General features: G+C 40.3%; 1 protein-coding gene across 1 annotated transcript in view; it reads right to left on the reverse strand.

Moving 5' to 3' along the window:
• The window catches only part of grm8a (glutamate receptor, metabotropic 8a), a gene marked incomplete at both ends in the record, with an annotated part of 148,040 nt that overhangs the window by 42,904 nt on the left and 85,778 nt on the right, over nt 1-19,358 (reverse strand). Inside the window, one exon of the mRNA XM_080050953.1 lies at nt 14,891-15,091. Coding sequence (XP_079907079.1) covers nt 14,891-15,091 — 201 coding nt within the window. The remainder of the gene's footprint in view (nt 1-14,890; nt 15,092-19,358) is intronic.

Here is a 19,358-nt window from a genome sequence, read left to right on the forward strand (position 1 = left end):
ACAATGGAACGGAGAGAAAACTAATCACACAGACAGATGGGAGAAAAGAAATACAAAAAAAGAGAGAGAGATAAGTAAAGGCCCTCTCTCTCTCACTGGGAGCATAAGTCTTGAGAGATACACATATAATGGGGGAGAATGGAGAGAATAAACGTGAATGAGCATGGGCCTTATTTGGTGTAAGGAAGACGAATGGAGGGAGACGAAAAATCGATGGGGAGACAAAAGTGGAGGGCTCAATCTCTCATTGTTAACTGGGAGTTATGAATGAGGTCCATTTCTGCCAGAGCTGGTACATGTGCATTCACTACACCTACTCATATAGCTTATAGCAAACACCTGGAAATGACCTCTCAAAAACACCCGGGTTCCCCATAGAAAGCTTTCCAAACACACTATGATAAACCTTCTCGCCAGAATATAACAGAAAAACACCCTATAGCAATCAGTTTGCCACTAAGTGCAAACCCCAAGTTGCAACCAATATTCCTTGCAAGCATAACACTTCACTAACCACTCTGCAATGCCCTGCCGAGGCGTTTTGTAAAACCCGCAATCTGTCTTGGTCTTAAAATCCTTCCCGAGACTAACTTTTTGAAGATATCAGTCTTTTTGCGAAAACTTGCCAATCTTTACTTGGTCTTGTCTCGATCGAAAAAAAGACTTGGATTCTATTTGAAGAGCACAACTGCTGGGGGTATCACTAAATTGCCTATGCATTGTCTGACTTGTCATTGCTATGATTCGATGTCTAATTTCCTGCTTAAAAATGCAATTAAACTTGACTCATTTCTCATCCGAAATGTTTGGCTTGGTTTTGGTCTGGACTTGGTCTCAACCCTTCAAAGTATTCAAGGTCTCTATCTTGGTCTCGAAAACACTCTGGTTAAACCAACAGCAATTTAATTCCCAATGACTGCTGCTGTAATTGTTGTGAATATGACAAATACACATCTTGAATCTCTTGAATCTAGTAGCCACATTGCAACACATAAGGAACCAACCGTGCACTCTCAATCCCGATCTAATGTTTTTGAAATCCGCTATTGCTTCTACCATCCCTTCAATCCATTTCTATTGTCATTTTGTCCCTCTCCCTCTTGTGTTCCAAATCTCCATATTAGTTTATTTGTTTTCCTTTTTCTCATTTTCCCTCATTGTGTATTGTGTGCATTGGGCACACCAGCAACACAAATGGGTTTCTCTGTTTACCTCATCCCAGTGAGAAAGAATCAGCCACGGGAAAATATCCGTGCCCATCCGACTGAAAACTACAACCACCAAATCTCCTTTTGCTTCCACTTTCTAATCTTCTCCTCTCCGCTTTCATCCACTGCGGTGTACTATTGTGTTTTGGCCCTTTGGCTTTCTTCTTTTATCAGTAATCCCTTGTTCTTTGTCCATTTCCTTTGTATTCGGACCATCCTTTTTGCCTTTCTCTTGCCATCCTCACATCTACCAGCTCTCACTTTTCATTTGGTTCCACATTCTGGTCCTTTTTTGTAGCGGATCGTGAGGAGATATTCCATGATTTTCACAAGTGATTTTGACAATCAAGCATTTCCCACTATCGCTCACTACACCTTTAATTCCTTAATTGACCCCCTCCTCTCTCTTGCCTTCATCAATCCATCTCAATCTGCTTTGCCCCCGTCCTCGCATTGAGCAAAACAGCGTGTTGTCCGAATATAACATTTAAATGAAAACAGAATGGGGGAGAATTCAAACAGGGCCGACAAATTGCAATTGAGTAGGCTAATCATCAGAAATGAAACATTGAAGGGCTCACCAACAGGGGAGCTGTCTGGGTTGAAAGGTTTATTTGAGTTACTTTATTGGACAGTCTCTAAGGGGGGGAATGACTCTGCTATTGGCTGCCATTTTTCAAATTTTCCCTTTACATCAATCATGCATTTCTACAGCCACTTAGGTATGATGCGACTAAAAACTGACATGCTGGCAGGTACTTTTAAATTATGGAGAGCACAAAAAGCAGACTCTTTTGCACTGAAAGCGGTGGCAACCTCAAACAGAAAATTATTATTCAATCTCATGGTGTTTGTCCCATTTGTTGAAAAAATAAATTCTGAGTGAGGTGGATAGAGACGGCGCACTTTTTCAGAGCCAGCAGCAATTACCGCAAGCAGACATACAATAGGCATGACAGGAGCTGGCAGCATCTAGCCACAACACTGGTCGCTTATAAAACCCCATATCAATTCTGATTAATGTTTTTGGTTTGTGAGATTGTTTGGACAGGCGGGCTGGTCTAATTAATTTGGGTTTGGTTTTGTGTATAGTCTACAACACAATATTTCAAGACAAAGGTTGGCTGAGTATATGAGCAAAAGTCATTATGTCACGATTATAGCAACAAAAAAAATGCATCCCAAATTGAATTTCAGCTAGATTGTCAGCTGTGGCAAGTCAAAACACAAGATCTAATACTAGTGTTGACCCTGTGGATGTGATAATAATGTCTGGCTGCACTGCATGTAATGGGTGTGAGAGGGGTGACATATCAACTTCTAGAGGTTCACAACTTCGCCGCTTTTGTTGGCATGACCTTGGAAAATAATTGATTTACCCGTCGCCCAGCAGTGACACCTTTCATGTTCAGTTCATCAGAAAGGAAGACTGCTGCACTACAGGGAAATGCTGCTGCCACAACATGGAAGTCAACACTGTATTCGGTTTTGAATATTTCCGATCATATAAAAACAAACACAACTTTTACTCTAACTTGAATTCCTTTAGGATACTACTCTAAGAAGAACTTGATTTTAGCTTTTCACCCAAAGGTCAACCCATTCAGACTAATAATGATAGCAAATATTTTGAATTCAATTACATTTAAGTTAATTTTGAAATACTATATATATATATATATATTTAACAGAACATGCATGTCTTCGGTTACTGCTAATAATCTTCTCACCATTGTACCTCAAAGCACCTGTTGTGTGGACAAAAGAAAATTCCTACGATGCTGATTTCTTCACCTCATCTGCATTGGCTTTGCAAAACCTCAAGCGAGCTGAAAGGTGATAAGCTCTTTAAACGACACACAATGACCCCCAAAGGCCAGGGTATATGTTAATGCAGTACATTGTTTTTCAATTACTATGAAATCACTGAGCAACTAAATCTTTCCAGTAAGATACCGTCTCCCTGCCCTGCCGGAGGCAGTGCTCTGTAGCTTTCTCACAGACTTGGAGGCTTTTCCCTTTGGGGTGCAACAATAGAATATCACAAGAAACCGACAACTCTCACAACTTTTTCTCTAGCTCTGAAAGGATAGTTCACGGGTCACGACTTCTCGCTTCACTAGCGTGAAATCATTTGCAAAGACGGAAAGATTTGATGCAATAAAGCAAATTTAAATTTCAAATCAGTTGAAATTGACTTGCAGACAGAGGAAAAAAGGAGATTAACAGTGAAACAGTCATGTTGGCAAGTTGGATGAAGAATTTATTCGCTTTGCCTCTCAGTTCAAATATAATGAATACAATGTCAGTCACACCCGATAGATAGCTGGAGAACAGAAAAACTAAAAAATAAGAAAAATAAAAGTAAAAGCGATCAGTGGCAAAGCAGAAACGCCTCAACTCCCTTATCCGTCCTAACTGCCAGAGAGAGGCAGAAGAAAAAAGTAAGAAAAAAAATATAAGATGAAAATGAGTGACAGAGGAACATAGAAGTAAGTGTTAGCATGTCTCCAGTTAAGCATCAAACCCTGACAGACAGGTACAGGAGCCACACGGTTCAACTTAAAAGCAAATCCAAAGAGGAAGAAAGAGTACGGTAGTGAACAAGGGAAAAAAAGTGTGAATATCACAAGCTGAAGAGACTCCAAACAGTCCTAGTTTGACAGAAAAATGAACAAAGGGGAGATTAGTATATAGGAAAAAAAGGAGAGATGAAGAACAAGAAAAAAGCAGAACTCAAGAATCTGTGGGAATAACAATTAGCATAGGCCTTATAACCTCTGTGGCTGACAGAGACAGACACAGGCAGATGGAAGAAAGAGAGTGGTGTATGAATAGCCTTAGACCTTTGCCTTGTTAGCGGAGCTATAGGGAGATACAGAAAGAAAAGAAAAAAAACAAGAAAAAAAAAGAAAAAAATAGAGGGAGGGAGGGAGAAGATGATGGAGAGGGAAAGAAAATGAGTGAGAAAGCAGGAAGGAGAAGGGCTGTTGAAAAAGCCCTCAGCCTTGCCTTGTCCTCTTTAGAAACACCAAGGGCTGGATAGCAAGTCTTCATATCAGAGACGGAATGTTTATGACGGGGAGATGTGAAAAACTGCACTGCAGCATAGCTTTCATTAGTCGCGGGTCTGTCTGTGTGTGTGTGTGTGTGTGTGTGTGTGTGTGTGTGTGTGTGTGTGTGTGTGTGTGTCTGAGTTTTTTTTTGCCAAAAGGCTTCCATCTGTGTGCATTGATATTGAGAGGGGAGGAATGGGGCAGAAAAGCCTAAAAATTAACCCAGATAATTTTTTCACAGTAGGCTACAGTGGAGGTGGTAAGTGGAAACGCGTCAACCAACCCCTAGTCCTAATTGCTCATTCATGCACACTTTCCCTGCTGTTTTCGGGTAAAAAAAAAAAAAGAAAGAAAAAAAAAAATCGCATAGGTTTGAACTTTCTTCTTTTTTTTTTAGACAGTTTTCACTGCTCACTGTATAAGTATACGCTCACGGCCAAAACTCGCCTTCCTTCCAACAGCAGCTGTTTCTCCTCCTTCCTCTCCTCTCCTCTCCTGTTCAAGGCATCCTTTGCCTCATCACCCCATCCTGTCTCTCTCTCTCTGTCTCTTTACCTCCCAGCCTTGCTTTGTCCCACCACTCTCCCTCTCAAAAAGACAAGCCATTTCCTCCCTTCCTTTTCTTCAGGGCATTTTCCAAAAAGCACTCTAACTCTTACCCTCCTCCCCCGCAGCTATCCATCCTTGCCCCTTTTTTAAAATCATCCCTTCTGCACACCGCCTCTCCGTTATCTCAATTGCAGTTTGCCTGAGCGAAACTGATAATAAGCAGATAGTAGAACAAGCAAGAGAAACAATGCGTGCGAGAAGAGGAGCCGGATATAAATGGGTCTCATTCATTGGGAATAAAAATGAAACACTTTAGTTAAGTAGTTAAAGTGAGATTAAGACGAAGAGAGTGTGTGTGTTTATGTGTGTGTGTGTGTGTGTGTGTGTGTGTGTGTGTGTGTGTGTGTGTGTGTGTGTGTGTGTGTGTTGGGGGGGGGGGCAAAGGAAAGATTGTAGAGAAAGGGGTAAAAGCACTTTAAATAGGCTAGTCACAACACCAACTTATCCGTGTATAAGCACTGGACACACAAGCAAGCACAGCACATAAATGCATTGTGCGGCAACAGCCAGTAGTTGCGGAAAACTCATTTAAAAAAAGAGGAGCCTCTATCTGCATTCAGTGCAGTTTAAAAAGAAAATAGGAGTAAAATGTTTTATTTCAAAGCCATAAAAACTAAAAAGGGAGAGGGTCACTGTTAAGTTGATCAAGAGAGACGGAGCAGCCCGAACGGGGAACGCAAAATACAATTTGGAGAGAATGAAAGCGCGGCGGAGGAGAAATAAAACAAAACGAGAAACAAGGAGTATGATTACCAAACTTGACAAGAAGGAAAGTGGAGAGTAAGGGTGAGAGTGAGAGAGAGAGAGAGAGAGCCTGAATAGCACTGATGAGGATATTACACTATAGTTTCAGTTTTATGTAGGCAAGTTCTGTATTATAAGACACTATATAGTAAACATGCCAAGAGCATATTTTTCAGTGTATAAGAACGCTTGTGTATTCAGAAACATCGGAGATATACGAATAATTAATCGAGCAATTTGAAGCCATTTACTGGGACTGATTTGCCTTTGAAAAGACGTAGGCGCAAAATACTTTATTGAACTTTACATACATAACACACACACACACAGTCAATATAGTCAATATATCCACAATCCTCCGCTGTTCATTAATCATTCATCACAACTTTGCTGTACTAACATTTACTTCTCTACTCTTTCCTTTGTTCCAACAGAACATGTATGTCATATATGTTATGTCATAGCACACGTCTGTAATTGTGCCTTTTTCTGGTATTTCTCCTGTCTATACACTGTTGACAGCATGGCATTGTATCCGCTTAAATCTAATCTCTATGAATAATAGACCAATTCCCTGACATAAAATACATATTTGTTGTCAAAAGCGCTGTACACATGCAAGATTAAGTGGCCTCTCTCATATGCGAGAACAAATTAAAATGTCAGACGCTCTTTTCCCCTCAAACTCAATTCAACCCGAGCTCTCAGTGTGTTCACTCTGGTGTGGTTCTATATCTTCCCATTCTTACTATGTTTTCTCACCTAAAATTATTTTCGCAAAATGATGTCCCTTGCAGAAATAAGAGGTGATGGTATGACACTTGAGTAGATAATGACAAGACGGTAAGTAGTAGAAAATGCTGGATGCATGACTGGATTTACACTTGTAGTGTATTATGTTACTAAACATTTTATATTAAGCTACACTGCTTCAGGAGGACACGACACTGAGTTAGTCTCATCTTGCAGGGACCAGAGTTAGGAATATGGATTGCTTAAGTTGAGGAAGCCTGAAGGCTGATCTGTAGATCATTCAAATTGTACACAATAGAGGGCTCAGAGAAGGTCCTTGGTGGGGGCAATTTAGGACAGCCTGGTTAAGAGTTAACAGCTAATTTATTGGCCCCTGGCAAAAGGGATTGTCCTAAAGTTACTGAATCAGACTTCTTGGCGTCCCACGGGATATCGCCTCTAGGGATTGATTAACACAGATGTCCTCTAAACAGTGTAGATCGGAGTTAGTTAGGGTCCACCAATCAGGAGTTAGGCGAGGTGGAGCTTACTGACCTAAGGACCAATCAGCTCACTTAGATTTGCAGGTTAAAGGCCGCCGCAATGCAGGAAGAGACAGGTCTTTTAGCTTACAGGAACTCTTCATAGCTTTTTGTTGTATGCATGTACCTCTATTAGTTTTTTGGCTGCAAACACTTTAACTTTTTATTGGCTTCGTTTTGACTGCAGGATGAGTTTTGTTGTTTAAATAAAAGAATTGTTCCTGAAGACCTCCTCATCTGCCTCAAACTGTGTCTTCTTCCATCACCCTGCTACCAACGCCGTTTTTCCGAGTAAAGGCCGAAAGATTAACAGCACACTTGAAAACAATTGGCTGTTAGACTGCATACTGGATATTGACAGTATGTGTTTTGGCTTTCTGCCATTATAAAGCTACAGTGAGGGGTTGTCACTGTCATTGGACATTGTGCCCGTGATCTCCTACTTTCTACCTGTTGCTTGTAAGTGAGCAGCAGGTAGTAAATAGGTAATAAGGAATAAAGCACGCATCAAAATGTCCACTTTGAAATGTATGAGACGAGATAATCCAATACTTATTATCGAGAGCAATTTGCCGAGGAGGATGGAAGGGATTTCCTCCCCTCTGGTCTTCATATCTCGGCTTCTACTTCATTATTTGTATCCCTGGTGGAGACGAGCTTTCTCAACCTCATACCCACTAATGCTACTTCACCAATTGACAATATATAGGGCTAAGACATGAGAATAGTCTATAGTCAAAACAACGCTAAAAGCAGAAATTTACTCTTAGCGCTAGTGTTTGTGGTACGATAACACGGTACGATTATCCTGGTACCATAAGCTTTGATGACAGAACGCTGCACTATATCATCTTAAGCAGGGGTGTAAAGTAGCAAATTAAATTTACTTGCGTTCCTGTAATTGAGTAGTTTTTTGTGTACTTGTCATTTTTTAAGTGATTTTTAAAACCTATACTTTTACTTTGAGTATGTTTATTTTGAAGTATTGTACTTCGCTACATTTTATATCACCTGCGTTACTGAGTAAAAAAACATCACGACCAATTAGTTTACTCACTTTAAGTCGAATCCAAGTGGTCTATGACCAATAAAGGAATAAAAAACACATGAAGTTTAAAGCTCCTTGACTATTGCCACCACAACATTCATCAATTAAGAACACTGTAGCCTACAATGCAACTTGCTTATCCAGCCAGCTCCATGAGATATAAATAAAATATGCCCTCACATTCCTGCTAGCAAAAGACGTGCCGTTCAACAACATTTGCAACGGTTTATTTTGATTTTGACACTTATTTTATTTTATTATTAAAAATATGTTTTACTTATTTGCATTTTCCTTGTTTTCAGTTCAATTAGGATATGTTTAAAGTCCAAAGTCATGGTTTCAAATGTTACATAAGTGCATGTTGCAGTTCTTAAATCAATTAATAATTGTCTATAATAATTGTGATTGCATGTCAATCTGAATAATCATGATTATGATTCGTCAAAATCGAGCAGCCTAACCTTGCAATGTCCATGGTTTGGATCAATTATACACAATTACATTATTAGAACTGCAGCTGCAGTCTGTTAAAGTCTGTAGACCGGTTAAAGTCCCACATTAACAGACTAGCTCCACATTTGCTTATCTAAGGTATAATGACACAGTGTACATCCATACATGTGTGGAAACATGATTTGTTTAATTTGTGCACTTTAATTTGTAAGTGTTGCTTTAATTAAACAAAACTAGTTTGAGATTTATATCCCCTTGTCTACATATATAATGCCCTACACAGAAGAGACCCCTGCCCCCTCCCGCTGTTAGAAAGTAACTAGTAACTTGTACTTAAAGTACATTTTAAATCAGCAACTTTTTCACTTTCACTTAAGTAGATTTTTAGACTAGTACTTTTACTTTTACTTAAGTAAAATTTCATCCAAGTAATCATACTTTTACTTGAGTAGAATATTTTTGTACTCTTTCCACCTCTGATCTTGAGATTATGTTATGGTTTGTCTCCCTATTAAAGTTAAAGATGAAGTCAGCGATTGTGGAGAATGCTTCTTGTCAAAATCAATTTTCGTCAATCACTGAACATCTCCTCACATCTGCTACCTGTCTGTGTGTGCAGGGAAAAAAAAATATCCAGTGTCAATACACAGCCTATGGGCTCTGTTTATGGGAATGTTGCTAGCAATGGTGGGCCCCCTTCATTTAGATACCAGTTTACCGAGCCTAGGCTGTGTATTAACACTGGATTTGTTTCAGCGCACACACAGTACAGATAGGTAGCGGGACCAAAGTCAATCTGACAACAAGTGTTCTCCAGAATCGCTGACTCCACCTTTAAGTTCAAAATAAAAGGACACAAGCCATAATTGAGCTTTTAGCATCAATTTGTATTTGTATCTTCATTAACCCCAGTCTACAGCACAATACTTTTTTTTCCCCGAGATGTCTCACTTAGGTTAGACGTAACCTCCATTGTTTTGGCCATGACCCATGTTCAAGCATCAACCAGGAATCCCAACTCCTTTTACATAACGTCTTGGTTGAAACCTACATTCAAAACATACATTCTTTCACTTGTCATTTCTTACTTCTCAAGGTTACCCTAACCCAGGAAAGTTTAGCATATTTGACGTTTGACCGTTTATGTCTCCATTTGCCTCTCACCCCTGCAAAATGGAGACATTCACTTAGGTTTTCAGTATCAGTCTGACTCTCCCATCTCTTTCATTCTAAAGTCATACTCTACATATTATAGACAAATCACCATTCTCAATGTTGTCTACCAATGTCTTGCTTCTCAGGGTCATTGTACCCTGGTGCAAAGGTTGATACAAACTTCTCCATCTCTACTTTTTCTTTCCAAGTTTCTTTCATTCAGATCTCTTACCTTGCTAAATGGGTATGGAAACTATAGGTGACTCTCTTCTCAACATTGTTCTATTCAATTTCGGTATTAGTCATGCTTAGTCCATCTCTCTATCATCCCTCTACCCAGAGTTACACAACCTGGCTCGATTTCTTGTGAACTTTCTCCACCTATGCCAACATGCTTTCACTTATTCCCTTCCAGCTGCCCATCCATTTCTCCATTAATGTTCCTCTCTCTCTCTCTCTCTCCCTCTCTCTCTCTCTCTCTCTCTCTCTCTCTCTCTCGTATGGAGTTCATCATGGCAAAGTCAAAGCCGCTCTAATTAATGCACGACGGTTCCCATGGTGATGTCCATCTTGTCTCCCGGCAGGAGATCTAACCTGGCAGCAATAGGTTCACGCCAACACTTTTCTTGCATGACGAACACGTACACATAAACACACTTGGTGTGAAAGACATGCCGTCACTGACATAATTGCTTTGCCGTTCCTGACTGTAGCACAATAAAACAAATATATTTATATATATTTCTGTATTGCCCTGTATTAAGGACTTTTATTTAGGTGGAATCAATGTATTTCATCTTATTTGATGTACTTGAATTAGCCTTGCATTTCAGATGACAAAATGTATGTAATGTTTGAACACACCGTGAATACATTGTCTGAGCAAGTGTCTATCTGACACCTATGTTAAAAGGTTAAGTTATTCTCATTCATTTAACATATACAATATTACAATTTCCTGAAAACCTGGTGGAAAAAAGGAAGGCTTTAGAAAACACATGTGCACACTATAGCCTTCAGCATTCGATTAGTCAATGCCTTTAGAAACATAGGAATGATGGGATGGAGGGAGGGAGGGAGGGAGAGAGACAGACAGGGGCAAACAAGTCAGAAAAGAGTCAGGAAAATGTATGGACAAAGACAGCGAGAGAAAGGAACAGCAAGAGTACGGCAGCGAGAGAGAACGGGAGATGGAGCAAGAAACACATTAGCAAATGCTCCATTTGAAAACCCACTCTTGGACAAAACGACAACCAACAAAGCCAGGAGAATAGGACCAGGCTAAATAAATGTTTACGACCATGACACGCGTGTGTGTGGATTTGAAAAAAAAAAGGAAAATTCTAGCCAAGAGAACTCCACTTGTAATCAACAACACAAACACAGACACTGGTTACATCACTTTCCCAAGTGTGCGCTATGAGTCCACTCGTACCACTCGATTCGTACTTTACATTCAGGGTTTAATTTTAATGTACGTCATTTTTCAGTTTTTCAAACTAATGGCAATCCATATTTACGTTTTTATTTTCAACTGAACTGTTTTGCAAGTCGTTGTTTGTGATTATAAACCATTTAAGATTCAACCGTAACCCTTTAGTGTAAGCTCCTGCCAAGCTTATAAAGTAAGAACTCACCAAGTAAAAAAGCACCAAGCCTTGTGGGGGGGGTCAAGGATGCCTCACTGCCGTTTGAAGGTTGGCGTTAATCATACAGACATCAGTGATTCAACAGATAGCATCACATCTTCCCATGTGCTCTGATTGCTGATTGCTCTATGCCCACTGCGGCGAGACGTTACAGTCGGTTGACGAAAGCTCCCTCCCTCTTCAGTGACAAGCCTGGCTAGATTAGAACGGTTTGGATTCTCACATAGACTTGAATATGAATGTCGGAACTTATTTCATGATGATCTTCTGATTTTCTACTTTAGTACATTTTTTAGTTTTGGAAAATTCCATTTCTCATAACGGCCTTGGTATGTGTGTGTGTGTGTGTGTGTGTGTGTGTGTGTGTGTGTGTGTGTGTGTGTGTGTGTGTGTGTGTGTGTGTGTGTGTGTGTGTGTGTGTGTGTGTGTGTGTGTGTGTGTGTGTGTGTGTGTGTGTGTGTGTGTGTGTGTGTGTGTGTGTATTAGTTTCTGCTGGCTTGTTGATGTGCATCAATGTGTGCGTGTACTGCCTGGACAAACCAATAAACTCAGCAACAAATAAAAGCCGGATGGCTGTGCAGAAGTGTCATTGCTGCTCCAGGGTTTGCGTCCTTATTGTTTGTATTATGCACCAGCGCCTCTATTTGTGTGTGTGTGTCTATGTGCAGAGTTACTGGTGAGTTTAGGTACGTGTTAAACAACAACAATACTAATATGATTTGCACATATTTTGTATGTGCAATTTTCCAACGAGAACAGTTATTGTTGAATGCTTAATGTTTAAAAACGATTGAGTCTGCAATTCTGGAGTATGTTTGTTGTCAAAATCCTTCTTTTTTAATCAAAATATGTTCATATCTCTTCACAATCTGCTACCTTCTGTGTGAGCTGAAACAAATCCAGTGTTAATACACCGCCTAGTAAATGGGCAAGGCTGGTCCCCTTCGTTTACATACTGCATAGCCTAGGCTGTGTATAAACACAATACATTTTTTTCAGTGCACACAAACAAACATGCGGATTGAGAGGAGATATTCACTGAATTTGAGATATGGCGACTTTTGACAACACATGTTCTCCAGAATGGCTGATTCTGTAGGATACAAATGTTGAGCTCAGTAACCTTACACAATGGGCTACGTCAATGAATAGCAACAATGTAAAGGAAGAGGAAGTCTTGGGGAAACCTGGATGTACAGCACTTCCTAATTAGCAGTGTGTCTCCTTTCTTTTCTTTTCATAATGTTTTTCTGCGCCCCTCTTTCCTTTTTCTAATCATTCTTGAGTGTTGATTCACCATGTGAGTCATGTTGTCTCATGTTGTCTAGTGGATTGTTCTCCTGCAGCGATCTGTATTTGAAGCCCTTCATCTCTCGAACTTCTTGTCTTGTTGGTATGAAGCAAGAAAGAGCAAAAATAAAAAGCCATGCTCCAGCAACTTTAGCTCATTCACTCCCTTTATTTGCTACTAACATAGAGAGAGATAGAGCCATTTCTAACTTCGCCTTTTTATTGCTTTTCAACGCTTCAATGTCTTGTCGGCCCTAAACGGATCAATAACAAAACTGGTTTAATTGGACGGTACAAATATATCCAGGCAGTTACACAAACACACACAGGCCTAAAGAGAATGACTCAGAAACTTTAAATATTGTAGGCTTATGTATAATGAGTAATGCTTAAAACTGCCATTAGAAAGGTGACATACAGGGAGCAAGTTCCTTTATGAGACGGCCTTACATTGCCACCTAGGTTCCTTTTTATAGTTTACAGTAACAAAGCTCTGTGGTAAGGAAATGGAAATGATACCTGTATTAAATCACCCACTGCTTTTGTTCTGTTGTAAAATATACTCTTAGCGGATGTTATCAGCTTTATTTTCCTGCTGTGATTTATCACTATATGCATAGAAAATGAACTCAGTAAAAAAATAATAACAAAAAAAATAGTTTTTCGGGAGCTGGAAGAACAATTATTCAAAGGCAGCCAGGCAACTGCACTGTGTACAGCAGAAATAAAAACGCACTAAAACCAACAACTATTTTTTTTAAAGTGTTTCCAGAAGTCAACGAGACTCGACGGGGGATAGACCCGAGAGGGACCCATTTTTGCAATTTAAAACTCGCCGGTAGGGTCTTTGGAATGGGATTTACTTATATCTTGGTTATTTTTAAGACTGAATGAATCTATTTTAAACAATACATCTACTGCAGAATCAGATCCCAAAATGTTGGACCTTTGATTGCAGACACACACGTTACAGGCAGGCACTTACAATGCATTACAGTACAAATCAAACCTTATGGGGATTGGTTTCATGTGGAACTTTCTATAGAAGTATTTCAAGGCAGGTGCATGTTTGATATCAACATCCAACCGGTTTTCCCATTACATTTTAACTGCATCTCATCTATTCTTTCTAATATTCTCTCAAAACTGCTGAGAGTTGTGGCACATTTTGTGCGGGGGGGAGGGGGGGGGGCAAACTTTCAGCAAGTGAAGCGTTCAGTGGTTCATTTGGGGCATTCAGTGTGTGACCTTGTAGTTATGGGGTTATTTCTCTACCCTGTATAGGCAGCAATAACAAGAGAAACCTGCGCCTTGAAAGAGCAATCAGGGTGAATTGGTTTTTCTAACACGCCCAGCAAAGACAGACAGCTATAGCTCGTGAAATCAACAAAGATTGACACGCGTTGGACATGTGATATCAGACTACACTTCTAAAGACTATACCCCTCCCTGCCATATTTATTCCACACAATATGTGACGGGAAATGAAAAGGCAAGAGAGAAATGCAGGTATGGGCACATCAGGAAAGGGAAAAAAAACGATTATGTAAAGAATATTCAAATGAGGTGTCTGATACTATTTTGAAGGAAATGAGCGAAAGTTTGTCACCCACTTAAATTTGTCAGCCGTAAAGGAAGTCATAGAGAGAGAGAGAGCGAGAGAGAGGAAGGGATATGAAAGATTGAGCACTAGAGGTTCAATGTGACACAAGACCAAATCACTATCCGCAATAAGCAGAATATGATATATTTGAGGGAAAAGCAGCGTGCTTAACTTAATTATGGAAGTGAATGGAGGTAGGGGTGACGTGTTTTTATGATAAGGATAAGACAAATTACACGAGGCGCTGGGCTTAGCATTGTTCAAGTACGGGCTGCATTAGTCAAGGCAGGGTGGATAAACACTACAGGATTAGTGCACAGTGTCTGAGCATTTGATTCCCTTTAATTTGTTCAGAATTGTTCTGAGGGAATTACCTGGCATTTTACAGACTCATTATTTGCGCTGCTGTATTGTATTCTCCAGTCTCCAGTCTGGAGGAGGGGGCACTCTAATCATTAAACCACAAGCGCCTCCCCCCCCCATTATAAATTGGATTCAATTGATATGGCAAGTATAATCTCTCTTCTAATATGTTGTCTGAGTATAAATCCATGTCTGCATATGTCCATGGTTTCTCCCTCTACATATGATTGTAGTGGCCCTTGATATAATCATTTGAATGTATTAATATGCAAAAGGGTCTATGCAAAAAAATTAAATATTCAACATTTTTACATTGAAATTTGTTTTATTTTCATTGGAATATGTCATTTGAATTGTTTAAAGGGTCACAGCTACTCCGTAAAAAAAATCACTGTATGTTTGGAATCTGTTCCCTCAAAAAACCAGTGCAGAACTCACCGTTGAATTTGACAGCCCGGATGTGGCCCAGCAGCTCTTTGCCGTCGATGTTGGCCATGCGCGGGCAGAGGCCTGGGTAGCCGTAGCAGAGCTCGCGGTGCATGCGGTGCAGCGCGTGGGCCATGGCGTACACGGCGTCCATCACAAACTGGACCTTCCCCTCCTGTTCGTAGCTGGAATCACGACCGACCTTTTCTAAAGCTAAAGAGAAGGCGAAGAAGAAGGGAGAGTGGTTAGAAGGTAAAAGGAGAGAAATCAAAAGACATGCTGTTTAAATTGGAGGGAGAACAAACAGAGGCCTACAGTGTTACCTTGACAGCGTGTAGCTTACATAAGACAAACAAGTAGTTCAGACTGGTTTGGGTGAGGATGTGAAGATACAAATGTGAAGGGGGAAAAATGTACACAAACATTTTAACTGCACATGAGGATATCAGTCCAAAACTAAATAGTTTGGCTAGCCTCATGTTGAGCGGCTAACCACTCACACTTCCAACAGCTCTATGGCTGTGTTCGGAAAGCCATACTAGCGTCCTACATCCTACATACTCAACTAGCGTCCTACATCCTACATACTCACCATCTATATACTGCATACTGTCTACTCAAAGATCGATTGTGTATGTGAGGTGCGTCAAAACGTTTTCAGTTGAAGTATACTCAAGCAATGAGGAATTTCTTCTTCTTCTTGTAAGATTCAGGCAGTTTAGACGCTGTTTAGCGTATTACCGCCCTCCACAGGTTAGATATTGAACTAGATTTTTACAGTCCTGTGTTTTAGACCTCTTGTTTTATAATTATGTTTCGAGGCGGAGGATCCCTCCGACGCTCTCTGTCCGGCTCATCAGACAGCACTCAGCTGTCTGTGAGTTGAGCTGGACGGCTTTCCGAACCCAGCCTGTTACCCAACTGAAATGAACCAGCTTCTGGCTCCATGTACAACCCGGAAGAGCTTTTAAAATGGAGGCCCCTCCTACAGACCAATCCAAGTTAATTGATAATCAATCAAGACTTTTAAACTGCATTTCTGTTTTGAAAACCATAAAAACAACTTATAATCAGTATTTAAATCCTCTTCATACATACATTTCCTTACGATATAGGTCGATTATGGTCATTTAAAAATCATTCCATAAAACAAGGTAACATTTCACCTATGTCCTCTACTCAACATGGTACAGTCTGATTTGGATAATGTAACTTCCTGTTTGGCTGTTTACACAAATGACCAGCAGGTGAAATGGATAGCAGCACATGCAACAACATTTTGTTATTTGAGGTTGAATACAATCATATTAAATTGAATGTGCTCGGCCAGTTTGCAACCTACTACTCTGATACATGTTGGCAAAAAGACAAATACCACAGCATTTCTACGGGAGCCATCTTGAATTTAAGTCACCATCAGGGTCTGGAAATCTATCCACTACAGCAAAACTCGACTTGGCTAAAGCTACAGAGTTGTAGCTCTGTGTACAATGTACATCAAAAACTTGTCTGGAATGTAAGCGATCAAGCAATGAAATAATAAAAAAAATGAAATGCATGTTTGAGAGGAAAGGACACATACAATAACAAGAGACCAAAGTTGAAGGAGACAAGTTGAGTTTGGCTTTGGAGATCAAATGGAAACTAAATGGTAACAAAGAAAATACAAAATGGGGGTGATACTAACACACTTTAAAGTGGAAAAGAAATAGAGAAGAAAACAAAAAGATAACTGGTGCCAGATAGTTTGACCATCAGACAGCTAGCAGGGCACTCAGCCTGCGGATGACAAATAAGCCCTCTCAGTCCATTCTCGCCCTGGTAGCAAAGTAACAGGAGAAAGAACAACATGTTCCTCCATTATATCACCTCGACCACTGATAATGGCATTTCCTTGTAAGAGGAAATACAATTGTTCAGAGAAATATCCTTTGTCCTCTTTCTGACCACTCTCACAAGGTTTAGTACTATCTGTATACTAGAGTTAAATTCTACACATTTTGTCAAACATACAATGTATATTTTGCGCCATGTCAAAAAGTACTGGTAACGTTTAGAAGCTCTCCGGTGGGTCTACCTAAGCTTTTTGTCCTTTCTCTAAGGCTTGTATAGGCTTATCTCAATACTGCAGCCTCATTAATTACTGGCAGAGCAATAAGTGTATCAACTGGTGATAAAACACATGCATATTTGCATTTGGCCTTCATGCATTCACTCACATAGACCCAAACCCTCCCTCCCTCCCTTTCTTTCTTTCTTTCTCTGACACACCACACACATACGGGAAGACACAAATACACAAATAAGCGCCTAGTAGCAACTCATTGAGTGGGTTTTATGTAACACGTCATTAGCATAATGAGCTAGTGAAAAGAGAAACAGGGTGATAATAAAAACCTCCTTCGAGAGGGAAATCAGTAATTGATTGTGACGTTCATTTTCTCTGTTTTTCATCAAATAGTTCAAGGAGTGAAACTACACAGGAAACATCATACATTCATTATTTCTTCGTATCCCTGAATGTATCTAACTGTCTCCTTCCTTTTCTTACATATACAGTATATATTTGTTGTCTAACCCGCATCATAATTTGTGCCTCATTCTCTCCTCTTCTCCTTCCGTCTTTTCATCTTCTCCTCTCCCTGTGTCTGTCATTTTCTCATATTCCCTCTCTCCATCCTTCTCTCTCCACCCTCCTTCCACTCCCTATATACTGCCTTTTTCCCTTAGCTTTATTTACCCATTTCTTATAAGTAGCAAGCAGTCACCTTCAGGCAACACAAACCAAATCAAACCCTGTCTGGGCTTGAGTTGCATTAACAAGACCAGAGGCCCCCTCAATCAATATGAGAATCCATAAGGAATTAATGGAGTCTTGAGAATTAAATCCAATCCACAGTTATGGAAGGCTGTCGGCTGTTTTGCATGCACGTCTGCATGTGTGTGTGTGTTCGTTGGTGGAGGTGATGGTTGCGGTGGCAGTGGTGTGTGTGTGTGTGTGTGTGTGTGTGTGTGTGTGTGTGTGTGTGTGTGTGCGTGCGTCCGTGCCTGTGTGTCCCAGTAAGAAGGTAGTCGGCATTGTCTCTATGCCATGTTGTACAACCACACAGCTGCTGGACTAATACGTGTGTGTGTGTGTGTGTGTGTGTGTGTGTGTGTGTGTGTGTGTGTGTGTGTGTGTGTGTGTGTGTGTGTGTGTGTGTGTGTGTGTGTGTGTGTGTGTGTGTGTGTGTGTTTGGAGAAAGAAAAGGCAGACAGTCAATAAATATGTGTGTGAGAACAAGCGCTATATAGCTTACAGAGGAAATTACAACCTTTCCTCTCAATGGTAATCATTCATTCAGCGCCACACACATGCCTATCTACCATTGACCACACTGAGGTCATGTCCTCTGTAATTTTTCTCTTTAGGTTTCGATACATTTATTAGGCGTACGTGATAATTGAACTGACGAGACAATTATAACTCTATTAACGCACATACTTCTGACTTCTTGAAACGAGAGCACAGTAATTTTAGTTGGAAGTCGCGGGTGTTTTTAATTTATTGAACGGACCATTGAAATGCCAGCTGGATAGCTTATTGGGTAGCACCACTGGATTTAATACAGGAGACCAGGGTTGAACTGCCAGTTCCAGTGTGCCAAGTGTAGGTCAATTGCTATCTGCCAACCTCAAATTGGAAGTTGCTCTGCACATCAGCCAAATGTCATAAAATGTTAATTTCTGCCTATTGCTGTCTTTTATTCACCCACATAAAAATGTCAAAACAGGCTAAACGCCAAAAAAATATTGTTGGGGAAGTTAACAGAGGTGGAGCAACAAAGAGAAAGAGGGAAGGTGAGAAAAGTTAAGTGGTTAAGTGGTCAACTAGTACAGATCAGCTGTAGGGCTACTAAAACCAATAATGAGATGACAATTTGATGCTGAAATACAATGGAGATGCAGCTAACCAGACAATTCTACTCATGTAATGTTGGCTGGATGATTAATGTTGTTATCGATACAGATATTTTTTTTTCCATACGCATGACATATTGTCAAATAATATAAATTATGGATCAGTTAAAACTGGGGTATGTGATTTCTGATTGGTCAAAGTTAACATGAGCTGTACACTTTGACCAATCAGAGAGAGGCTCCGATTCTCTGTTCTTATTGGCTGTTGGGACTGTCCACTCACTTTGGCACGACGTTGTTGGTGTTGTAGAGCGTGTCAGGGAGGGACCAAAGAGAACAAGTGGAGCGGTTGAGGTATTTGGATTCGAATCTCTATCCCAACAGTCATTTTTTGACCCCTGGATTAGAATAATCCCGGCCCACATTACTGTCTCTGTCTCATCAAATGGAACGTCCTTGGTGCGGATGGATCTCTCTAGGATTTCTCTCTCTTATTTCTCTATTTCTGTGTTTTGATCCGGCTCCAGGTGGTTAACACACAGCACTTACTCTGCCGCAGTACCCAATTTCCCATTCCTCT

Source organism: Ammodytes marinus, assembly GCF_949987685.1.
Source record: "Ammodytes marinus genome assembly, chromosome: 22".
Classification (NCBI taxonomy): domain Eukaryota; kingdom Metazoa; phylum Chordata; class Actinopteri; order Uranoscopiformes; family Ammodytidae; genus Ammodytes; species Ammodytes marinus.